Below are 22,513 nucleotides of genomic sequence, written 5' to 3'. Positions count from 1 at the left end.
ATTAAATCTTTGGATTTAATTAAATCCGAACCACTTACAACGGGCATTAATCTATTTTGTTGTTTCACAACAAACTATTTTTTGGCGCACTACATGAAATGTATTTCATCAAAGTAACTTTGAACTAAAATATTTATTTCAGGATTTTATTTTGTTCCTTTTCAGCACATGAACTGGTGCCGTTTATATTTAATAAATTTTTTTGAAATATACTGCCTTTGGTTTAAATTAAATGAATAATATGAGCATAAAACTCAAATTCACCATAATTTGTTTCAACACTCAAAAATTATCTAGGAAAATAAAAGCAGATTAGTAGCTCTACATTTCATGTAGTGCTAAAAAATGCGTCAATAACTATAATTATTGGCGATACGCTGGTTATCTACAAACACAATAAGAAATCCGCTTTTTTACATAAACACTATGTCATTTATTGAGTCAATTTTAACCGATAATTATCAGAAATGTGATGCTCTGTCAACGATGATAATGATAAATTAAAGACAAGTATTGTTTCAATTCAATTTCCATCCAATCACGCTATATGGTGTGGGCTTTTCTTAAATAAAATTGCATATATTCTTGCAAGTTTATGATTACATTGTAGTTTAATTGGAGACGGTGGCCATTGACTCAACTGAGCCAAATGCGCTCATGTTACGACAATAGCCCAAGTAATAAAGTCGATTGTTAACTATACACATGTCTTCATGTAATTGGATTGCATTCAACTGCCGAGAGTGTATTCGTCGAAATTAAAAGAATATATACCATTTTATATTTCTCTCTTCAGTAAAATTATACTACCAGAGAACAATGGCTTGAAACGCATCAGCAATTAGAATTCATGTAAACAAGATGAAACCCATTGTATTACTGTTCTGAATTTTATCATTTGTGGTTTTGTTGTAGGAAGGTTCGAGATATTATTATACTTACGAATGAGGCGATCGGCGTCACAAACATCAATGCACACCACCAGTAAGCTCGAACAAAGCCGGTTAATCGCACATTCATTTGTGATAAGTTATCAAATGTACGATCAATTCCGTATACCCAAGAGAGTACGACAACCTGTACAATGGGCAAGGTAAACAAATACAAAATAAAAACGAATAAAAAAAAACTAGCAATTGGAGAAACACATAGTGAGTGACTGAGCGAGAGAGAGCGATTCAAAGCGAATGGGGTGAACAATGTGAAAATAAGACCATGGAATATGGTATTGCGCATTACTACTGCATATATGCGAATCGTATTGCAATTGTGTATGTGTGCATGTGTGTGCAAATTGTCAATTAACAACTGATACAACGAAATCGGAACATGCCTTTATTGCCATCATGCAAACAATACCAAATTTATAGGATCGATAAAATCGCTTTGCGTCAAGAAATTAAGGTATTTTTCGAATAAATATTTTTGAATAAATCAAATATGGAAAATGGATTTAACTCACCTCGGCAATGCCAAGCAAAAGGATTGCCCACGATGCTGTATGCCATTCTAATAATGTAAATATATATATGCCTCCATTACAAAGCATTGGAATGCCAGCTAGAAAGCATGCAATACAAACACCAGCTGTAACTCTCCAATGATGATCGACCAGATGTGGCCATTTTTCCGTGATTGCCAAACACAATGCTTCAATACCACCAAACTGTGAACCCATTCCAAGCACGAACATCATGAAAAAGAATAAAACGGCCCATAAATGTTTCAGTGGCATTTGTAGGATGGCTTCCGGATATGCTACAATTGTATGAAATATATAAATATATTTTAGTGCATAAAATACGCACACGCACACAAACACAAAGAGAAATCAAATCTTATATGAATCATACCGATGAACGCTAAACCTGGACCATCTTGTACAACGCTATCGACGCCAATACCGAGACTATTGGCCATGAATCCAAGCATGGAAAACACAGCGAATCCACAAAATATAGCCGTAAATACATTCATAAACGACACAACTATGGTGTCGGTGTGAAGATTATTCTTAAACTAGGAAGAAATATTATTTATCATTAATCTTAAGTTAGAGAAATATGGCACTCAAATCAAACTAGGTTATGCATAACGCGTTCATAGAAACGGTTACATATATTCGAATCTATTGGTTACAAATTATACGTACACTACTGTATGAAGCGAATGTGACCAATGAATTACATCCGAGACCAAATGAATAGAATATTTGTGATGCTGCATCACCCCACACACGAGCCTCTAAGATCTTCGACCATTTGGGCCTTATATAAAACATGACTCCATCCATGGCGCCCTCCAAAGTCATACTTCGAATCTAATATGTAGAATATTTTATATGTTCAAAAGCAATAGAGTAATCACAAATTGTCGATCAAATTTTAATCGATAAAATATTGATTAGTTTAATTTTGACTCACCAGTAAGGCGGTTAGGATGACATATGGGAAGATCACCATGAAGAACACAGTCTTACCGGCGCTTTTAATACCCTTGGATAGGCACAGAAATGCAATAAGCCATCCAAATGCCAAGCATATCACCAATTGCCATCGTGGATAGCCGAAATCAGAAAAGCTTGCATCTCCAATTCCCAAAACATTTTCGCTGTAAAGAGACGAAACGATAATGGTGTTGAAAAGAAAATTTCAATAAAACATACCCACACACACATTGAGAAAAACAAGTCAAAGGACAAGTTGTTACGATGAGCTCCACTTGTTGTGGGTGTCTGTGTGTCATTTTATATGTCTTTCTTTCATTGAAAATATTACGTTAGCAAGGTTAAACTGGTAACATAACATTAGCCGATGGCATTAAATATAAATATGTATATACATGAAATTGTTGTGGCATGAAGAAAATACGAAAACGCGTGACTTTTCATTTGATACTACTCTTTTGTATTATATTTCATGTGCACGCATTTTAGACGACTGATACCTTTCGACGGACGCCACCCCCGACTCTGCCGCTACCCCACTCCTCCCTTATATTCCTAAGCACATCTATTTTACAAACAGCATTTTCGTGAATCAGCCGCACACATTCATATGATTCCATGGCATTGAATGGGAAAAGAAGTCGGGTTTCTTTTTCCATTTCTTTAATCTATCTCTTGCGCCTTTAAATTGAACGTCCCCCCCCCCATTGTGCACGACAACACATCGAAAATGCTTTTATTTGTATTTTCTGTGTATAAATTTTAATACGTAAATGAGTGAGTGAGTGAGTTAGAGAGAGAAGGAGTTTCTAACATTTTTTTTTATTTCATTTTCTATCTTTCTAATCCTTATCATAAAACAGACCACGTTTTTGTAATATTTTCCTTTGAAAATATTTTTTTTTCTCCTTTTCACCGTTCGGTCGTTTTTGTGTTCAACAACATAAATGTTCGACCGACCTGAAATGTGCATACAAAAAGAGCGATGGTACTGGCAGAAGAAGAGTTGGATGGAGCTATATTAAATATAATAAATCAGCCTAAAGACATATGGTGAATGTTGTTGGGTTGATTGTATATATGGCTCATGTGCACTGTGATTGTGATATTTGCGTGCTTGCATTCACGTGTATAATGCGAATTCCATCTGCACACTGAATCAAGCTCTTGCCAATTTCTTATTCTCTGTCAGAACGACTCTCGCATTTCTCACTGCTAGTCTTTCTCTCTCTCTCTCTCTCTCTCTCTCTCTCTCTCTCTCTCTCTCTCTCTCACTACTAGCTCACTGTTGAAAACACACAGTTCTTTTTTTGTTGTTGTTTTCATCATCTGTATATGTTCCACACATTAGTTCTTCCACCTTGAAATTATGCTCACTTTCATTCGGTTGTTCACAATCGGTTTTCATCGTTAAATTTTTGTGCATATATGCACACAATATGTGAACGCGAGCATCGCATACACAGTCGTCGTCGTCGTCGTCGTCGTCGTCATGTAGAGAAATGTTTGCACTGCGATTTGTTTCGTTCGTCTTCATGAAGATGGGTTATTTATTTAACCGAAACGAGAAACAAACAAGCATAATATCTATCTTATTAAGAATACTCCTAAGATATTAGCTCAAATTATTTCTACTCGCAATCTGTTACGAGCAGACATTATGGTGTGTTTTCTCTCGCAAACGCTACATCCATACGCTCTTCTGTATACGGCAAGCAATAAAATTTTCAGGAAAAATGTCAACAAATCAAATTTTATGTTTTTATGTATATTCAGCACATCTCTTATGCATACGCATGTTGAAGCTCATTTTTCATCCACCTCGGAAAACGTTCTTGAATGAATATGAATTGGGGAATAAAAACTCCAAAGCCATCTTTTTACAATTAAAGAATGAAAAGGAAAAAATAAAAGAAATAAACTGTTCATATAGCCTTTTGAACATATGGCCGATATCTACGTACACGTCAAAATATTTCATCAAACAAATTCGTGTTGATATTAAAATAAAAGTAACAATTTTAGAAGCTATTAAAGCTGTGCACAATGCACCCATATCTTTTTGTCCGTAACAACCCTAGAATCGTTTACATTTCGATGAAATGAAATGGATGTAATAAGCAACAAATTTCCATGTTTGTGTAATACACACTGTGTATAAAATCAAAATTACACATAAAATAGTATTAAAGCAGCTAGACTATAGCCAAATTCTTTTATTTTGATAATGAAGAAAAATGGACACTAGAAATTGTTGTTTCTAAAATGCCCAATTTTCATGGGTGCAAACGCATTCTATGCGCTTCTGCAATATTTGCATGCATGTTCTGAGAGAAAGAGAGAGAGAGAGAGAGAGAGAGAGAGAGAGTGCATGTGTGTGTGTGACAAGAGCTGGTTGGCACTGAGGACGAAGCGGCAACTGCTTGCGTATCTATATAGTGCTTGGAATAGTGGATGATAAAAGAGCGCATGAAATGAGACAAGGGAAATGTGATAAAATTTCCATGACAAAAACAATTTCACCAAATATGCATATGAATTTGACCTCTTCATGAAACTTAAGCTTCTCTCTCGCTCGTTGTTCAAGCCATCGAGCATGGCAAAACCAGGCGCTTATTCAGATCCAATATGCAAACTAAACTAATGGGGCATTGAAACGAACAGACAACGATCAGATTAAGTACATAGAGAGGAGAAGAGACACCGGATACACACACATGAAATCAAATAAAACAAACAAGACTCTAGCATCCATTCAGTAATGCATTGTTTTCGTTTCGGTTTGTAATAGGCGGCTGTGCAAAGTATAATCGTTTGTAGACAACGTCAATGATTCCATAGTTTTCTAATTCAACTATAAATGTGTATAATGACTGATAAAATATTCAGTCGCCCGGCTCCAAATCAGAAACACTGCATACCCTTCTTTCATGCCATTTCTTTGGCAACAAAGACACGCGCGCGCACAAACACTGAACACCCGATCTGTCGTCTTAATGCACAGTTATACTATCAGACGATTTGGCGAATATCGTTGAGTAAAACAAATATTGCAGTTGATTTGCATCATTAGAGATTCTGAAAACGTGATTTCGTTGCTTTTTGTCCTCGTTCGTTCTCTTTCTCAATAGCTCCCTTCTCTCTCTCTCTCTCTCTCTCTATCTCTCTCTCTCTCTGACTCTCTGTGTGCTTTTGTGTTACGGTCGAATCCACTCGATCGTTCCACAAAGAATTTCCGTTCACTTTTTCCTCATTTCCTAATCTCCGTTGCTCTACCGCAATACCGTCTCATTTTACATGGTCGTCATTGTCGCTTGAAGCTTAGCTTTTAAATAAAATCTCGAAAATGAATTGAAAAGAATACAATAAACATAAAAGTTTATTATATCCGCAATCCGGCATTATGCACACTCTGTTCAGTGTTCGGTGTTCATTTCATTCGTTTCGACAATTGGATTGAAATGCAGTGGCTGCAGTTGGATCGAAATATTGACTGAACTGAATTCGAAGCAGTGTGAACAGAACAAGTGAGACAAAGCATTAAATTTTGCCATTTATGTTGCTACCGTGTGTATATACAATACATATTTGTATGTATATATATGACTGAGAAATCCCGAGTCGCAATCGACAATCGACAATTGACAATCGACAATCGAATCAATCTAATAAAGTCAGAAAAAGCGACGAAGACAAGATAAACACAAAAACACATGCACATGCACATCCAGAAAAAAGCATCGTAAACAATCCCAACGCTGAAATACACTGGAGAAAATGAAACTGAATTGGAACTGATTTTCGCTGTAATTTTCGATGTGTCGACCGAAATGTACATGCTATAAATAATTTTTCAAACGGACTATCTACCCGAAATTGTTATTATAAGTGATGAAAATGCCATATGTATTATGGATAAGCTGTATGTTTACACTGAAAATGCACTAGTGATTTTATGTCATCGAGTTTTGTTCGAGTGGATTTATATCTCTTACTTCTACTCGCACTCTCTCGCTCTCTTTGTGTCTCTCTCCGCCTCTGTCTGACTGTCTGTTTCGCTACGAAATTCGACAAGATTAAAGCAAACCCAAACACTTAACGAAAAATCACACTCATTTGAAACTTATTAAAAGTTTTTAGCATTAAATCTTTTGAAGCTATATGAGGCGAGGGAATGGCAATAAACGAATCTCGAACATGTAAATGCTTGCGCAAATACACAAACATATTATATTTATCGATGATAGAGAATACGAATAAAAGCTTCAACTTTTATACTCACTAATAGTACTCTTCGGATGCCAGCGTTCTGTTGATCACATTTAGTATCGGTACCGGTTGATTAGTTGCTGTATTAAGACAGTAGGATGCATTTATTCCCTGATAGGAATTATTTCCGCAAATCGATGCGATGCTCGTACACGTTTTGTTATAATATATCATGTCATGTTCGGTACCGTTCTTTGAACAATTGTTATCTTCTAAGCTGCTGTAGCAATCTGAAAAAAAAACAACATTGAAATTGATTCAATTGTTCGAGAAATGCTGTTCGATGGTATTTGCAGGCAAAAAGGGGTGGAAAATGGCAAAAATAAAACTGATTGAAAATCAATGATACTGATTGAACTCATTGACAGATCAAGAGAAACGTAAAAGGGATGAAGTTTGAGAAAATCAATCAAGTTGGTCCATTCATCCTATTTGGGTTGCACATTTCGAGGTGGATATTTCCGTTGTCGTTGACCGTTTTGCTGTTGCAACCAAATGAATGTTAGCGCAGTGAACATGATGCGATAGGGATGAAAGGCCAAAATATGCTCTTTGACACGCATTTTATTTCTTCGAAACGTATAAATTATCAATTAAACCGGTATTAATGAGCACGGATTTGGTTGAAGGCAACACCACGAGGTGCATTACATGTAATGTTCACTTGTAGTCCGGTAAAACGACCGGATGCGCAAACAGCGGCCGTGTTTGATATTTTGTATACACGCCACGCCGCACAGCCTTACACGTTTAGGTGTCGGTCAGTAAAGAATGACTAGTAATGAAATGGCGTCAAAAGAAAATCGGATATTGAACAAATGAAGAAAATGAGAAATGGTTTCAGTCACACTTACCATTGGAATTGTATTCGTGATCACAGTAGCCCCAGCCGAGTTTTGGTGAAAATGACGCAACAAAGTAAAATACAATCCAAGATATAATAACCATGTAGTAAATGGTGACAAATGTAATGACAACCAATGTACAATATCCCAAACCTGAAATACACACAGAAAATTGATATTTATTATTATTGTCTTTGCGTGTCTTATCCTTATGATGTTATACGTTATTGGCTTTTGCATTCTCATTCTCATTCTTATTTAGTTGACTGCTGTTGCCGACTTTGGTGGGCACATTAAAATAGTAGATCGCGTTGCTTGTTGTTTGTTAGTTATTTTTGTACATGTACTTTTTGCTATCATATTTCTTCTGTTGGTTTTGTGCGCCCCGAATCAAGCACTTCCGACATACCGCGCATTTCATCAGCGTTTCGATGCTCATTGCGTAGACGCCATGTACATATTGTTTTCATTGCACACAAAGTCAACAAGAACTTGAGCAAAAACAAGGATACGCAAGCAATATGCTAGGAAAATGGAGGTCTCTTTCTTCGAAAATTCGCACGGCTTTAAGTAATCTCAGTTTCCTAACAATTTACATGTATTAAGTAAAAATTCAATTCGCGAAGAAAATGATTAAATCGAAATATTTTTCTACAAAATCTTAAGCCAACAAGTCGCGTTCCAAATCAGAAATAATAAGGAAAAAAAAAATCGAATAAATTTGTTAATATTTTCGAGTAATGTAAAAAAAAGGATTGAAACACGAAGTGATGTCGTTTTTTCGCTTTTTCCACTCCAACCAAATAATAAATGGTTTGTTTGCCATTTTCTCGTTGGTCAAATAATTTTTGGAGGAACAGCCCACTGAGCGGATAACTGCTGGAATAAACAACCGCACGGAAGTCAGTATATTGCTTTTTTGATGGTTTTTTGTGTAATGGTTGTTTCTATCCGAAGAATAACCTGCCACTCAAGGTGTAAAGTTTTGTGTAATTTATCTTTTTGTTTTTGTGTTTGCTGTGCATTATATACATAGACTCAGCATTAGCATCTTGCTTTATTTCACTATTAACTAGTTACATTTAGTTGTACTTACCGTGGAAGAAGGGTGCTAAATATTCATATGCTTGATTTGGACCTAATCCACTGTACTGACCCACAAATAATTCCGAGAAAAATATCGGTATACCAATTACAAACACCATCAAGATATATGGCACCAAAAATGCTCCTGCTCGTGCGTACACATACACACACCAACCGACCGACCGTGAGGAAAAAGAACAAGAAAAAAAGACGACACATATAAAACATCATCAATGTAGATATTAGGTCAGATGAAAAATTATGAGTTTCAGTGTTTTCGTTGATTGTTATTTGGTGGATGTTCACCTGACTGCTGTGTATTCAGGGTTATATTCCATTAGCATTACACCTTAAGATGAAAGCAACCATATCATCAGCAAAAGCAACAAAACAATGGACGGAAACACGGAGGATTGCAAAAGAGCGGCGTGCGCGCACGGAACGTGTACAACGACAGCATGTATCATTGTGTCTTATCTCTCTTACTGTTTTAAGCACTTCATAAAATTATGACCTTTGATTACAGAGCTTTATACGGTATCCAGTGCTAGTTTCTTCTCTTTTTTTTAATATACATTTATATACCATACACTGTGTATTCAAAACGAAATTATGATGATAGCGTTGGAGGGGCGCAAGCGAATGCTTTCAACCGAAACACGCGATCATTGTTGTATGCAAATGTACATTCACCATAAATAGTTGGGTCTTATGTATAACCTGGATAATGTCAGCAAAGCTATTAAAAAGTCAGTCTGCCGCTGAGAAGTAGGAGAGCAGAAGAGGGAGAATAAGAGATCATTGTCTTGACAAACGAAAATTGCACCAGATCTTTCCGTGCTTTCTTCTTTTATTCCTCTTGATTCGCCTTTTTTGGTTTTTTGTTTTCTTCATTCGTTTCACCAGATAAACACAGTGAAACACGGTGTTTACACGGCAAATCGAAAGCATGGCCAGAGTGTGAAAGAGCAGTTTAATGGCCAAGGCGAGACCAATCGTAAAAATTAAATTATATTTTTCTAAAGTGCTACATCTTTAAATTATAGCATAAAAGAGAGACAAAAAATCGTAGGGGAAAAATCGGGAGGTAATCACATCGTGTCATTTCATTTGTTTGATTATAAAAAAATGGATCGAAGTAAATGTTAACAACGCGCTTTACTTGAAATGAACAATCCGCATATAAAAGCGGGCATCCTTTGTTTTATGTTAAATCTAACAAATAAACCGTATGAACCAGTTTATGGCATTCAAGACGATGGAGAAGTATAGAAGGAAGAGGAATGCGCCAAGAATGCCGCTTCGTCAATAAACACACACACCAGCACTTTTAGTGTTTGTGATGTTTACAATTGCTGTGATAGCCAAAAAAAAAAAAAAAAACACGAGTTAAAACTGCTCAACACTGCAATCACAATAAATATTTAAATTTTCTTCGTTGCTTCTTCGCATTTTTTGTTGTTGTTGTCTTTTTCTTCGTTTCGCTCAATTTTACGTTCGACTATAATTCCGAGATAATCGAACTGATACATTTTACATGTGACCGTTACACAGTGCCAGTGTCGCGTTGTCTTTGTTGCGGCCGCAATTTATTTTTTATGTGAACGTCTCTCTTCATTCGATATATATATATATATATATGTAGTTGTGTGATAAGTGTGTGTATGTGTGTTCAACTCACCTCCCCCGTTTCGATACGCCAAGTAGGGAAAACGCCAGACATTCCCCAGTCCGATTGCATAGCTTATGCAGGCAAATAAGAACTCGATTGGATTTTTCCAACCACCATGGGATGTGTTGTCTTCATCATTGGTGTTATCTGTTGTCGTTTGCATGTTTTGGCCGGTGTTCATTGATTTTTTCTGTATAAGAAATCAAAAAAAAAAAGAGAAAAAAATCTTACAAATAAATTGACAATAAATTTGATAGCACACGAAATCATCGATGACTTTATACAGTTCACACGAATAACAACTTTAAACGAACGCTTACGAATTGTGTATTTGAGTATGAAAGTTGAGTATGATTGTTTTTGTGTTCAGTGGGTGAAGACGTAAACATGAAAATGGATTTTAGTTAATAATTAAACGATGCTTGTGTGAGTTCACTTGCTCATTGCTTGCGATTCAATTTCATATGAATGAGATTTGATGAACACAAAAACAAGATACGAAAAACACGATCCATAAAGAAAGGAAATTTAATTTGGGAACGAAAAATGCTGTGCAATGAAATGAAAAAGGAGGAAGACGCAAGGATGCAGAATAAAAAAAAAACACACGAAATGAATGCTCGTTCCAGAAGCACTGTATTTTCAAATAATGTTATTGCCGGGCTTGAATTAAAAATGATGCGAAGGGAAGAAATTGAAATTTTCTCGGCAATTGCGTCATAAAAATCATTTAATGCCATTGTACGCTGTGTAGGTTGTGATTCGATATTATGCTGAGCAAAAGTTCAGATTTGTATTTGTCACCAACGGAAGAGGAGCAAGAGACAGAGGGACACACATACAGAGAGAGAGAAAGAGAGAGAGGGAGAGAGAGAGAGAGAGAGAGAGAGAGAGAGAGAGAGAGAGAGTTGTGGTTGTTGTTTTCTGTGCTTTCGTAACCGTTAATAGTCTTTGCATAAGTCTAAAAATATTTTCAACTCCTCAATCACAAACAGAACAATAATCGTAGGAAACACATGTCGTATGCCCAAAAGAACGTCAATTAAATGCACTTGTATGAATCCAACTTCAATCAAACCTTTGCCTCTTTATTTTAGTTTATTTGTTCCTTTTCTCTTGCGAAGATGACGAAGAAAAATGGAACAATCCCACTCAACGAACGTGCCAAATGAAAAGTATAACATTTTTTTCTCCATTTTTCCTTCGCTCTTCTGACCCCTTCCATTTTTCGATTTCACATTCAATTTAGCGATTGAAGAAGTGTCATTAGCGTTAAATGTGGAGGATCGTTGGAGTATAGGATGCAGTTTTCTATATACCCAAAGCTATCGTTGAAATATCAGCGATAGCAATATTATTTCGAAAGTAATTTCTATTCTAAACTAATTTGTATGCAAAGTTCTAATTCGCATGTGTGTTGGCGATAAGCTGCAGTAGCACAAGCCAAAGCGAATCACAATGCACAAGTTAAGAAAACGATGAAGTGAATATAATATCCCAAAAAACCATAAGCAAAAAAGTGGGAGCACAAACGAGAGAAACGATATTCATATACAAATGGAATAAGATTGTTGCAACAGTCAAAAATTGAATAACTCTCTGCCAATAAATGGTTTTACTGAAATTGTTTGGAAGAACGAGAACCAGGACCAGAGCGAGACCTACTGTGAAGGAAAGAAGAAAAGGAGCAGAGAGAGGAAGAGAGATTGGAAATGGGTTTTCGGTTCGATTTCGCTTATCGATTTGGTCGTGCCGTTTACGTACGTGCTTCATATCCATTTCATTATATCGATGTAAATATAAGGAACGCCGTTTGCATTTGAGGCCAACGAATGCATATGTGTGTATGCATTTTGGCCCCCTCACATATACAATGTACAATGTAGATGTGCAGCAAGCTCCGTTTGCACGAATTGAATGAAAAATCTTTCGCCAGCAATAAATTAAACATCTTCTCATGAAAGTGCAGAGAAGCAACCACTCATAGAACGACAGTGCAGTGAGGGTGCTCGCTCGCACTTACCCATGCTAACACAAGACTAAAACGAAGAATCATATGAAATGTTTGAAAAAGCTCCAGAGAAATTTCAATATTGGTAGTGGAATATGCTTTGACGGCAGCCACGAGTTGCAACATAATCGCAACGGTACAACGACAGCATACCACCATCATCCAACAAAAGTCGAATCAAAGTGATTGAAGCCTTTTGATCAGCATTGTTCATTTGTAGTTTTGCTTTTGCTGGAGCATTGCTCCGATTTTCGAACAGTTTCTCTCTTTCCTGTGGAGAGCCCGTTGAGATTTTATTCCAATAATGCATTCGAATTTATATATTGCATTTCCATTAGTTTCCTTTTCCTTTCATTATGGCGTATTCATGTGCACGCTGCTAAATTTTCTCCATCTTGAACGAGAAAATTTCAATGTTAATCACTTTTGCAGCACAATCAATATACGAAATTCTTCGAAATGACTATAGCATTATGTGACGCATTTAATGGAATACCGATTTAGTTTATTCAAATGAAATTTTAAGTTTTATTGCAAATGCTTTTGGCAAACCCAATATTTCGTTGCCAGGCTATTTTTATAACCACACTCGAGTCAAAGCCATCGACAATGAAACGATTCAAGTATGTATATTGCAGACATGTGTAATTTCATCTACATGCGAATGACAATAAAGTGCTCGCCAGTAGCATGAGTCGATAGTGATGAGAGCTTGAAACCTTCCAGCTGCGCAGAAATGAACGTTTAGAGTTCAGTCACTCTGTTAAATTTATGGTTTTATAAAACCTGTTCATGTTTATTGCGTCAACATTCGTTGAAATATTTTCTATAGAAACCGGACATTTTTCGATTGTACGTCAATACTCTTCAAATTCGAACAATTAAACTTATTGAGTAAAAATGTCATTTATGACAAAAATTAATAATTTTATTTATGACTATCGATTGCTTTGGAAAGATTTATAGATCCAAAAAAAAAAAATGTTTGTGTCATCTACTTCCGCCAAAAATCGAAAGGAAAGAGAAAAAAAAAACGTTCGAAATCAATTTGCAATCAATTGTTTAGATCATATCGGTGCGTCAGTATAATCGCAAGTGAGATTGAGCTTGATGTCATAGATGCGGGTAAAAAATGTGTTCACGTAAACACTAATCTGAAGACGGTGTGCATTTGATTGATTACAATCGTCATGAATTATGATATCGCATTTAAGTTTTTGTGTTATCAATCATATCTTCCACTATCTGCGATGACACCAACTACAGAAAACGTTTATCTTTACAATCTTATGGCAGATAACGTAAGCTGTGAAGATGGAAGAAGCGTGCCATTTTAATTGCCACACCATGCATTTCAGTCAATAAATCAACGCATACTTTTAAGCGAAATCAAGCGTCAACAAATTTAAAAACAACACACTCAAGAGTGTTTGTTGCTACTTGAGTGTGTGCAAGAATACGTGCGTGAAAACAGTTTCGCGAATATTTGCGCTCAGTGAATCACGGAATTTCTAGTGTGATTTTCGAGGGCTATGAATGAGTTCAACTATATAGAATGGATGTGGGTTAAGTGAATTGAAAAAAGTGTTGGGGCACACCCGATCTGTCATGAATATGCATGTACGGTGGTGGAATTGGAATTCGATAAAAAAAAAAAATGAAATGAACCAACTTCGACGATTGTTCTAAATGAACATGTCACGCAACTAAACCAACTGAAAGACCTCGTTAGAACGGTACGTTTGACACGCGCTTTCCTATTGAATGCGATTATTTTTTTTTCCTTAATATTATTATTTTCATCGTAGCGTAGCGTGTGTTGTTTCAGCTGAGCTGTTTCTCACTTGTGAACACAGAAGAAATCATATAGTGGTGGAAAGAAAAATAACACTTTGCTTTTTCGATCGACATATAAAAGAAAATCAAAATAACAAATAATATATCCATTGGAAAGGGGAAGGATTGTTCTGCTTACAAAAGCGTTAACGTTTTTTATGGATGGCAATTAAAATTTCTTCATTTTCTAATTAAAACAGAGAGATGGAGCACCGAATTATATGAACGAAAAATTTGAATTGAGCTTAATATTATTTTTGAAAATTAAATATCGTCATAAATTTCTTGTGCTAATGTAAATGCGCAAAGGTTACAGTTCTTTTTTTATTTTGTGATTTTATAACCGCAAATTAGTGAAAGATTTAAATGACCATTAAAAATATAGATTTAGGCAATTAAGCCGGGAAAAAGCAAGTTGTGAAACTAGTGCAACTTACACGCGAGCATAATGCATGAGGGTGTGTCGCTTTCAACGGTTTATATGCCAAGAGTAAATTGTGTGCTGAACGAAAGCTCTTTATTGTGAACTGAAATTTTCTTTTTAGAAAGCCACACAAAAATACTAATCAATTTCAACTGGCATGTATTAGGTGCTCAAACACCAAAAAAAAAAAAAAAAAAAAAAATTCTGATCAACCAAATCATGAATCATGTTATTAGTTACGTGTGACAACAGCTGTTGGATTGAATGGCTGTATTACATCGATCACAAAATTTACTTCAAAATAAAAAGTCAAATGCGATAATTGGACATATTGGATGATACACCAGCAACGACAATTTGACTATATTTTGACTGTGTATCAAAATGCCTAATTAATATATTGCATTTTTGAAAATGCATGTGGAATTATTTAGTTGGATTGTTGGAACACAAGCCGTCGGCTGTGAATGCTTTCATGAATGTGATCCATCGTACCAACTGTATGTAAACTTCGATGTTTTCGGCAAACAAAACTGTCCGGAATGGATATGATTCATACGAACAAAGTGCATGCACACACATATCAAAGTTGCGGACAGCACACCATATATTCATTTGAGCAAATAGCGTATCCACATTGAATTTCAAATGATTTAAATAATTTTAATGTTAATATCATTTTATTCAAATAGACGGACTGAACATTCCGTACACTTCAATTTGACAAACGGTTGAGCAGAGACGAGTGGTCACACGAAAATGTATCTAGCCATTCTCATCGTTGTCCATCGATAATAATTTCATGGAAATTACATTCCAGAAACGACAGAGTAAGGAGCGTGAGGGGGGGGGGGGGGTATTGTGTATGAGTTGATGCATCCCAACCAATGATAATGAAGTAGCGTACGGTGTGTATTGGTGGCAATAAGATGTGACAGAGAACTGATTTAATGCTTCAACTATGCGGCGTATTTGGGGCGATGGTGTTTTAATGCACAAAAAATATTTACCAACTAAACACATGAATTGAGGCATTGATAATGTGTCGTATAATTACATTTATAGTAAATTTCAATTTAAATTATTACGTAACCGAATCGATGCATTGCATTGCATGAAACCACGCATCTAAATCGGAATGCTTTGGCCACTGAACAACACCATCGAAATGCCATGCATGATACGATGTGAAATATGACGTTTTTTTTTTAATTTCTCAATTGAAAAATGTTCAACATAATCTCATGATAATGGATTTGATTTGCATTGGTAAAACATTCCACAACATGACTAATCCATTTTGGTTGCATTGAATGTCTGTATGCGTACCAAGAGAAGCTCAAACTTTGAATTGAAATGGATTTATTTTTCTTCTGTCAATGCACTGACACTTGAACTGATTCAAAATGACCGAAAACACTTGGAACATCTAGAATAAATCTGAGCTACATATTATTGTAATTGTACAATTGCGCAATTGTTCAGGTGCATTCAATTCGATCCATGCCGTACTCGTATTGAAATGCCGACCGAATTGGAATTGAAGACTTGTTGAAAACGGACATTGTTCTCATCTACTCTACCCCAAGCGTCCGTGAGAGTATAGCTTAGCAGACGCTATATTTAATACTCGGTATTATATACCGGTATATCGCACACGCAGAGCTGCCGCAAGCACTTCTCTCGCACGCACACATTTACATACACAACGATCGCAACCAATTCAGACACAGAACCACATGGCATACACTCACAACTCGAAGCGTTTGCGCGCGAGAGAGGTGCGTGCGTCAGCTCTGCGTGTGCGATATACCGGTATATAATACCGAGTATTAAATGGAGTGCATGCTAAGCTATTCTATGACGAACGCTTGCTCTACCCTGTTTCTTGCTGCATTAGAGTTGCTTTGTTGGAGATATGGTTCGCTCGTGTGCACTGTGTATCTGTGTTGTGTGCATACCACTAAAATAGATCATCTGATGACTTTATTGAGTATTTATAATGATGGATGAATGTGATGCGGCTTTAAATCCGTACAAATTTCGTTATTCATTGTGTGCGGAATATTTAATAATAATCACATTTATGTTTGATTACAAATCACAAACACCATAACAAATGCATGCCAATGCTCTCTCTCTCTCTCTTTAACTCCCTTAAATTCGTCTGTCTCCTTGTCACCGTTGCTGCTGTCGCAATAGTACCGTAGCAATCAAAAGATGTGCATAGATGAGATTGTCGTTTGAATGCGCTTAGTTTACAATTAACTCGCATTCAGTATGCTGATGAATTGTAATGCTCACAGCGTCTTCTGTTCTTGTCTTGTGCTCTTGCTCTCTGCATCTCTTCCTCCACTAATAATCGTTCACATTTGCCATCGATCGATTTTACGATGAGATAATTCGCCAGGAATCGACCGCCGTCGCATTTACTTCACATCGAAAATCATTGTTTTACTTTTAATATTAATGAAATATAAATATAAGGCATTTGCATGTAATCTGTATCTGTCCGTCTATTGAATTTGATTACATAAATTTACATTGAATATTGACACAATAGCTTAGCTTGACTGCATTTCTCGGCAGCAGCAGCAGCAGCATTATCTTTGATGATATGCGCTAATGTTTGCTTTGTTGTGTGCATTCATACGTAACATAGCGGCGGTAATGTAATATTTCTAAATAATTTATTTGATGTGATGCCGAATATGTGATCACAACAAGCCGATTAAAATGTTGTTCCATGTTTCGCATGGACAAACCATTTCGCCCATAACTGTTAACAATCTCGAAACAATTAAATAGTTTACATTTTAGTCGAGTGCCCAATCGATTCGTGAACATTGAAACAATAGCATACCAAAGCATTTCTATTGGTGTTGTAGACAAATTAAATTTCACCTCAAACGGTCGACAAGCAACATATTATTTTATGACATAGAGAAGTGGTTGGACATGATATTCAACTATGTTGGATCTAATCAATTTTTTATTCCACAGAGAAAGATTCCACTTTCCATATGGTTGCCATGACAAAATTTCATGTGCGACATTTTCGACGTACGACAAATGTCATTTGTGCAATTAAGATAGTATCAGAACACTTACATACACTGAACTCACTTTCTATCAGATCGGAGCCAAGGCCTTTATGCGATGCTAAATGAACAAATGTGCAACCAATCTCCCAGTTACACGATACTACGAACGAAATCATTCGTGTCAATGCTAAACAAAAAACTAATAAAAAAATGTTGTCGAAAAGTAGTGTACCAAATGTGTGCGATGATGTTCCCACAAATATGCTTCCCGAACTGCGATGGGCCTGAATGTGTTCCTTGCCTTGAATAAACTTGCAACGTATATTCAATAGAAAATTTAAAATTCGATGAATTCGGTTCGCCAGACTTTGAAATTCAATTGAATTTATTTGATTTTGCTCTTTCTCTCCCTCCTCCCTATCTCTTCGCTCTTTTTGCTTTTTTTTTTTTCTTCTTCTCACTCTTTCTCGTTTATTTCCGAAAATAGTTTCATTGGGTTTCAGTTTCGGGGTTTCGGGGGATTTGTATTATTATCCGTATGTTTGCAACGGTGTGGCACAGCAATGGCATCAAACGAAGAATACAACCACGGCAGCAAAAATGCCATTTAAATTGATTTTAATATTTTTATGGTTGCAGTTTTGCAATGCAGCGAAAGCTATAGTCAAATATACGAAGTGTATGTATGAAGGGTGGTTGAAGCACGAAGTTTGCGACGTGATCGAATGTTCTCTCCTTCGTTCGCATTGGCATTGCTTTGATGCATCCCATACACCCGAATGAAATAACATTAAAATCAAATTCATGGTGGATCGCACGAAGTATTACAGAATTTGTGCCAAAACGAACAAATCATGGCAGGAAAAAAAAATGTTCAAAAAGAAAAGAGGAAAAAGAGGGAAAAAACGCCGATTGGTTAAGGAAAGAAAAAAAGGGAGACGGGCTACAAAACAACATCGCAAAAATCTCAACGAAAAAGATCATGCGAATGAAATTAACAAACTATGCACGGCATCCATTCGAAAACTGTTGAAGTTACGCGAATCAGGTACACACGGATAAAAAAGAGAACGAATAAGATTTGGAACGGGTACATTTGGTTTACACTGCCGCTTTTTGTGTAAGATAAACGTGCAAATGAAAACGCGCATTTTAAAAATTTATTGTGAATGGCAGCGATTGAATGCGGTTTGGTAGCTTTTTCTTCCATCACGTGTAATTCCATCTCGGAGTTACTGAATTTACACATTTAATTAAAAGAATCAAATCGAAATTCTGCGTTCTCGTATCGGCCAACCGATGGGAATGGAGAGTAGCAAAAAAAAAAAAACCGGCAGGCACACTCGCACACAACAACAGCAACTAAATAGCTCCACAATTCATCGCCTGAACCCTCTGGTTGATTTCTTTGTAGCGCCGCATATAATCAATTGAATAATAAAGTTTTGTAACAATCACAATAAAGATCGTAATATATACATATATTTTGCATTGGAAATATATTAAATTCGACCCCAAATGACACGCTTCTTAGCGACACACCAAAATGTCTCACTTTAATGGTGCATAAGAAGAAAATAATACACACATTAAGGGCGACCAGCGTAACAATACAATGGACCGAATAATAATAAATGAACGAAAGAAAAAACGTCGATGTCGAAACGATAAAAAAGGACCACCATATTTTCACCAAAGGAAGGAATTTCTACATGTGGAATCGAAGGAAAAATCAAAAGTCAAACATTGGAACGCGCTCTTTGTTTGATTCTTTAATGTTGTTGTCGGTGAATGAAGCAAGAAAAAAAAAATCAAATAAAAAAAAAGAAAGCAGCACACGGAAAAGAAAACTTCAAAACAGACTTACACACAGCACAGAACAAGAACATAAAGTTTGGTGCAAGCGAAATGTCATTGAAGAAATATGTAAAACCGTATCTCGAACAAGCTTCGACCATTATGCCGACACACATACACACAGAGAGAGAGAGATAGAGGGGTGGAGAATGAGAAACCAACAATAAAGAGCCATTTCAATGGAAATCGGTTTGAGAAAAAGGAGAAGTGAGAGAAAAACTTCGACCAATAACCGGAGTTACAAATCGATATTTAAAACTTTTACAATAAACATTTAGCAAGAAAATATTTAAATAGGTCGAAGAATGCGAATATGCGGCTGCTGTGTCGAATGTTTGCCGCGCTAAGCTGGGCTAGCCCAAGTTGACTGAGTATGTGGCATATCGAAAAAGAGCTCAAGGTACTTGAGAAATACGAGAAAATTGACGTTGAAGTGTTGCGCAATATGTGTTAATCGCTAAATTGCCAAATTCGAAGTAAGCGCAAAGAGTGATCGCATGTGCTTCTCCCATTTTGCATCATTAGATGAAAATGGGATTATTTCGACGGCGGCAGCAGCAGTCAGCAAATCTTGATCATCACATAATACGCGCTGAAGCGAAGACGACAACGACATGTGCCATTCCGACAAACATTTTCATAATTTTCTCAACTCCATGCGAATTACACTTTTCGCCACATTTTCAACTCTTGTCGTTGTTCTGCGTGTTTTTTTTCTTCTTCTTCTTCTGTGTCATTCTTTGCGCCTTGGCGTTCTCTTGGTTTTGCATTGCTTTTTTCCACATTTCATAAGATTGGTCGCGCGAGAGAGTGAAAGACGTTTGTAACTCAAACGTTAAGCGCATCATATCTCAATATATGGTAACCACAAATTTTCCCATAATCGCATTTTGAGCAACCAATTATTTAGTCAGAACGCGCGGGAACTTTTCAACTATACCATTTGTCACGTTAGCAATTAGTCGAATAAGTTTTGTGTGTGTGTATGTGTGTGTGTGCTCGCTCACTTTCACATAACTAATGGAATGATAGTTTGCATCAAGTCGTTGTGACTCGTGACAGTGCAGTGGTTCTTAGAAATTTTCGGCATTACGGTTCTGGTGCTGGTTCTGGTTCTGATTCTGATTCGTGTCAAGATATTTTGCGAGTGCCAGCATGTTTCAATGAATTTCTTCGGGATGCCGTTCAAGCAGATCGACAATGTTTGTGTTTCGTTCATTCGTGTGTCTGCACCGGCGAACCAGCACGAACGGATCGATGTTCAGTTACTACCTAATGATAATGATTATGTTAATGACAATTATGATGAAGAAAAGATGTCGTCGACTTGCTGCTTCAGAAAGAACGAGATGAATCCAAGGCACAGCAAAGCGTCACATTACATTAGTTTGCTGCAAATTGCAAAGAGTGTATAATGTTTTTGTATGGTAACTTTTCTACAGATGTTCTCTGGAACGTACATATACCGTTAGTAAAACATAGTTGAAAGGAAAGCATCAAAATTTTTTTTTCGATTCGACCAAAGAATCCAAAAAGAAACTTTTTAACGATTACTATGCGGAATGCAGTCGATGACTGCATTTGCTTTCTTCATTACATTTCCATTAAAATTAATCTTTTTCTAATGAATTTGTGTGTGTGTTTCAGCTGGCGACACACACACAGAGAGAGAGAGAAGGAAAGAGAGAGAAGGAAAGAGAGAGAAGGAAAGAGAGAGAAGGAAAGAGAGAGAAGGAAAGAGAGAGAAGGAGAGAGAGAGAGAGAGAGAGAGAGAGAGAGACAAAAAACGGTTAGCTTCGATAAAGTAAAAATGTCATTTGTGATAAAATATAGCTTCGATATCGTCAAAGAATTCCGAAAATATTGGCGGGGCTTTCCAATGTATGTCTGTGCATTTGCAACAATGGTGAAAAACAAATACTCCAGTTTGAGTTGATGATTTGATAAAAAGCAAGGCTAGTCGCCAGCTAACAATGCCGAATATTTCTAATAACAGCAATCATGTCAGCCTTTAAATTCCACTCAACGTTCTTGCATCAATTTGCTTCTGGCTTAATAAAAAACATTCTTCTGTGAATAGCATGGCATTGTTTTCTCATTTGAAAGCATGAATTTGAGCACATCCACCACACAAACAGACACACACCGTACATTATGGGCCATGGGAGTGGGAAAAAAAAGCGAGTAGACGGATTAAAGGTGTACATCACATGTACAAGCCGAAAAATTCGCACATCACCATTCTATATGCGTGAAGTAGTGTATAGCGTCGCTTTCAGTCTCTTTCTCTCTCTCTCTCTCTCTCTCACTCTCTCATTCTCTCAATTTTTACCAATTGTCCTTCATTATTCAAGAGCACTTCAATAATGTTTGTACAGAAATGTGTTGCTGCCAATGAACCCCTTTTTTCACTCTTCCTTTCGCTCACGTACGTTAATCCGGTGCATTTTTGCCCTTCTAATTAAATTCGCGTGTTCCTCTTACGTTTTTATAACGGCGTTATCAATTATGTAACATTTTTTCGAGCACTTTTTTCCTGCTGCGCACAAAAATGAATGACGACTTAATTAATATTTTAATTAAAACCAGAAAAAATTTCATTCAACCCAAAGAAATTCGCCGAAAAAGACCGGGTGAGTCACGCCAATTGAAATAAATTCGAGGCAAATTAAAAAAAACAATAACTTTCAAAGTTTTACAGACGGAATACTGTAGCATTCAGTGTGTGTGTGTGTGTGTGGAGCACATCTGGTAATTCACATTGAACTGTCGTTCTTGTTTTTTTTTTTTGTACAATCAAATCGCATGATTACCGGTTTTAGGCGTGCTCTTGCACATGTGCTCTGATTGACATCTATATAATAATGCGCTAGCCCAAAAAGTTTTGGTACCATTTTAACCACTTTATACCCAACTGATTTTAGTACCATTTGAAAGGTCGTGAACAGTAGATGTGCAGAATGCCATTCAGAATTCACATATCGTAAACCATCCAAATTGTAACAATTGAACAAATTGACTAA

The 22,513-nt window shown here is 36.5% G+C and overlaps 1 protein-coding gene across 1 annotated transcript in view; it reads right to left on the bottom strand.

Annotated features, from left to right (window-relative positions):
* LOC129575614 (sodium- and chloride-dependent glycine transporter 1-like) overlaps positions 1 to 22,513 on the bottom strand; it is a 28,506-nt gene that overhangs the window by 2,279 nt on the left and 3,714 nt on the right. The window contains exons 2-10 of the mRNA XM_055459480.1: positions 10,328 to 10,508; positions 8,657 to 8,791; positions 7,570 to 7,713; positions 6,729 to 6,945; positions 2,424 to 2,610; positions 2,153 to 2,320; positions 1,854 to 2,019; positions 1,463 to 1,758; positions 943 to 1,077 (exon numbers count right to left, since the gene is read on the bottom strand). Of these exons, the coding sequence (XP_055315455.1) occupies positions 943 to 1,077; positions 1,463 to 1,758; positions 1,854 to 2,019; positions 2,153 to 2,320; positions 2,424 to 2,610; positions 6,729 to 6,945; positions 7,570 to 7,713; positions 8,657 to 8,791; positions 10,328 to 10,508 (1,629 nt within the window). The remainder of the gene's footprint in view (positions 1 to 942; positions 1,078 to 1,462; positions 1,759 to 1,853; positions 2,020 to 2,152; positions 2,321 to 2,423; positions 2,611 to 6,728; positions 6,946 to 7,569; positions 7,714 to 8,656; positions 8,792 to 10,327; positions 10,509 to 22,513) is intronic.

This window comes from Sitodiplosis mosellana, unplaced genomic scaffold (assembly GCF_009176505.1).
Source record: "Sitodiplosis mosellana isolate CC-2019 unplaced genomic scaffold, AAFC_SMos_1.0 Smas_scaffold_6167, whole genome shotgun sequence".
In the NCBI taxonomy this organism is placed as follows: Eukaryota; Metazoa; Arthropoda; class Insecta; order Diptera; family Cecidomyiidae; genus Sitodiplosis; species Sitodiplosis mosellana.
This window is presented reverse-complemented; position numbering and strand designations above follow the sequence as displayed.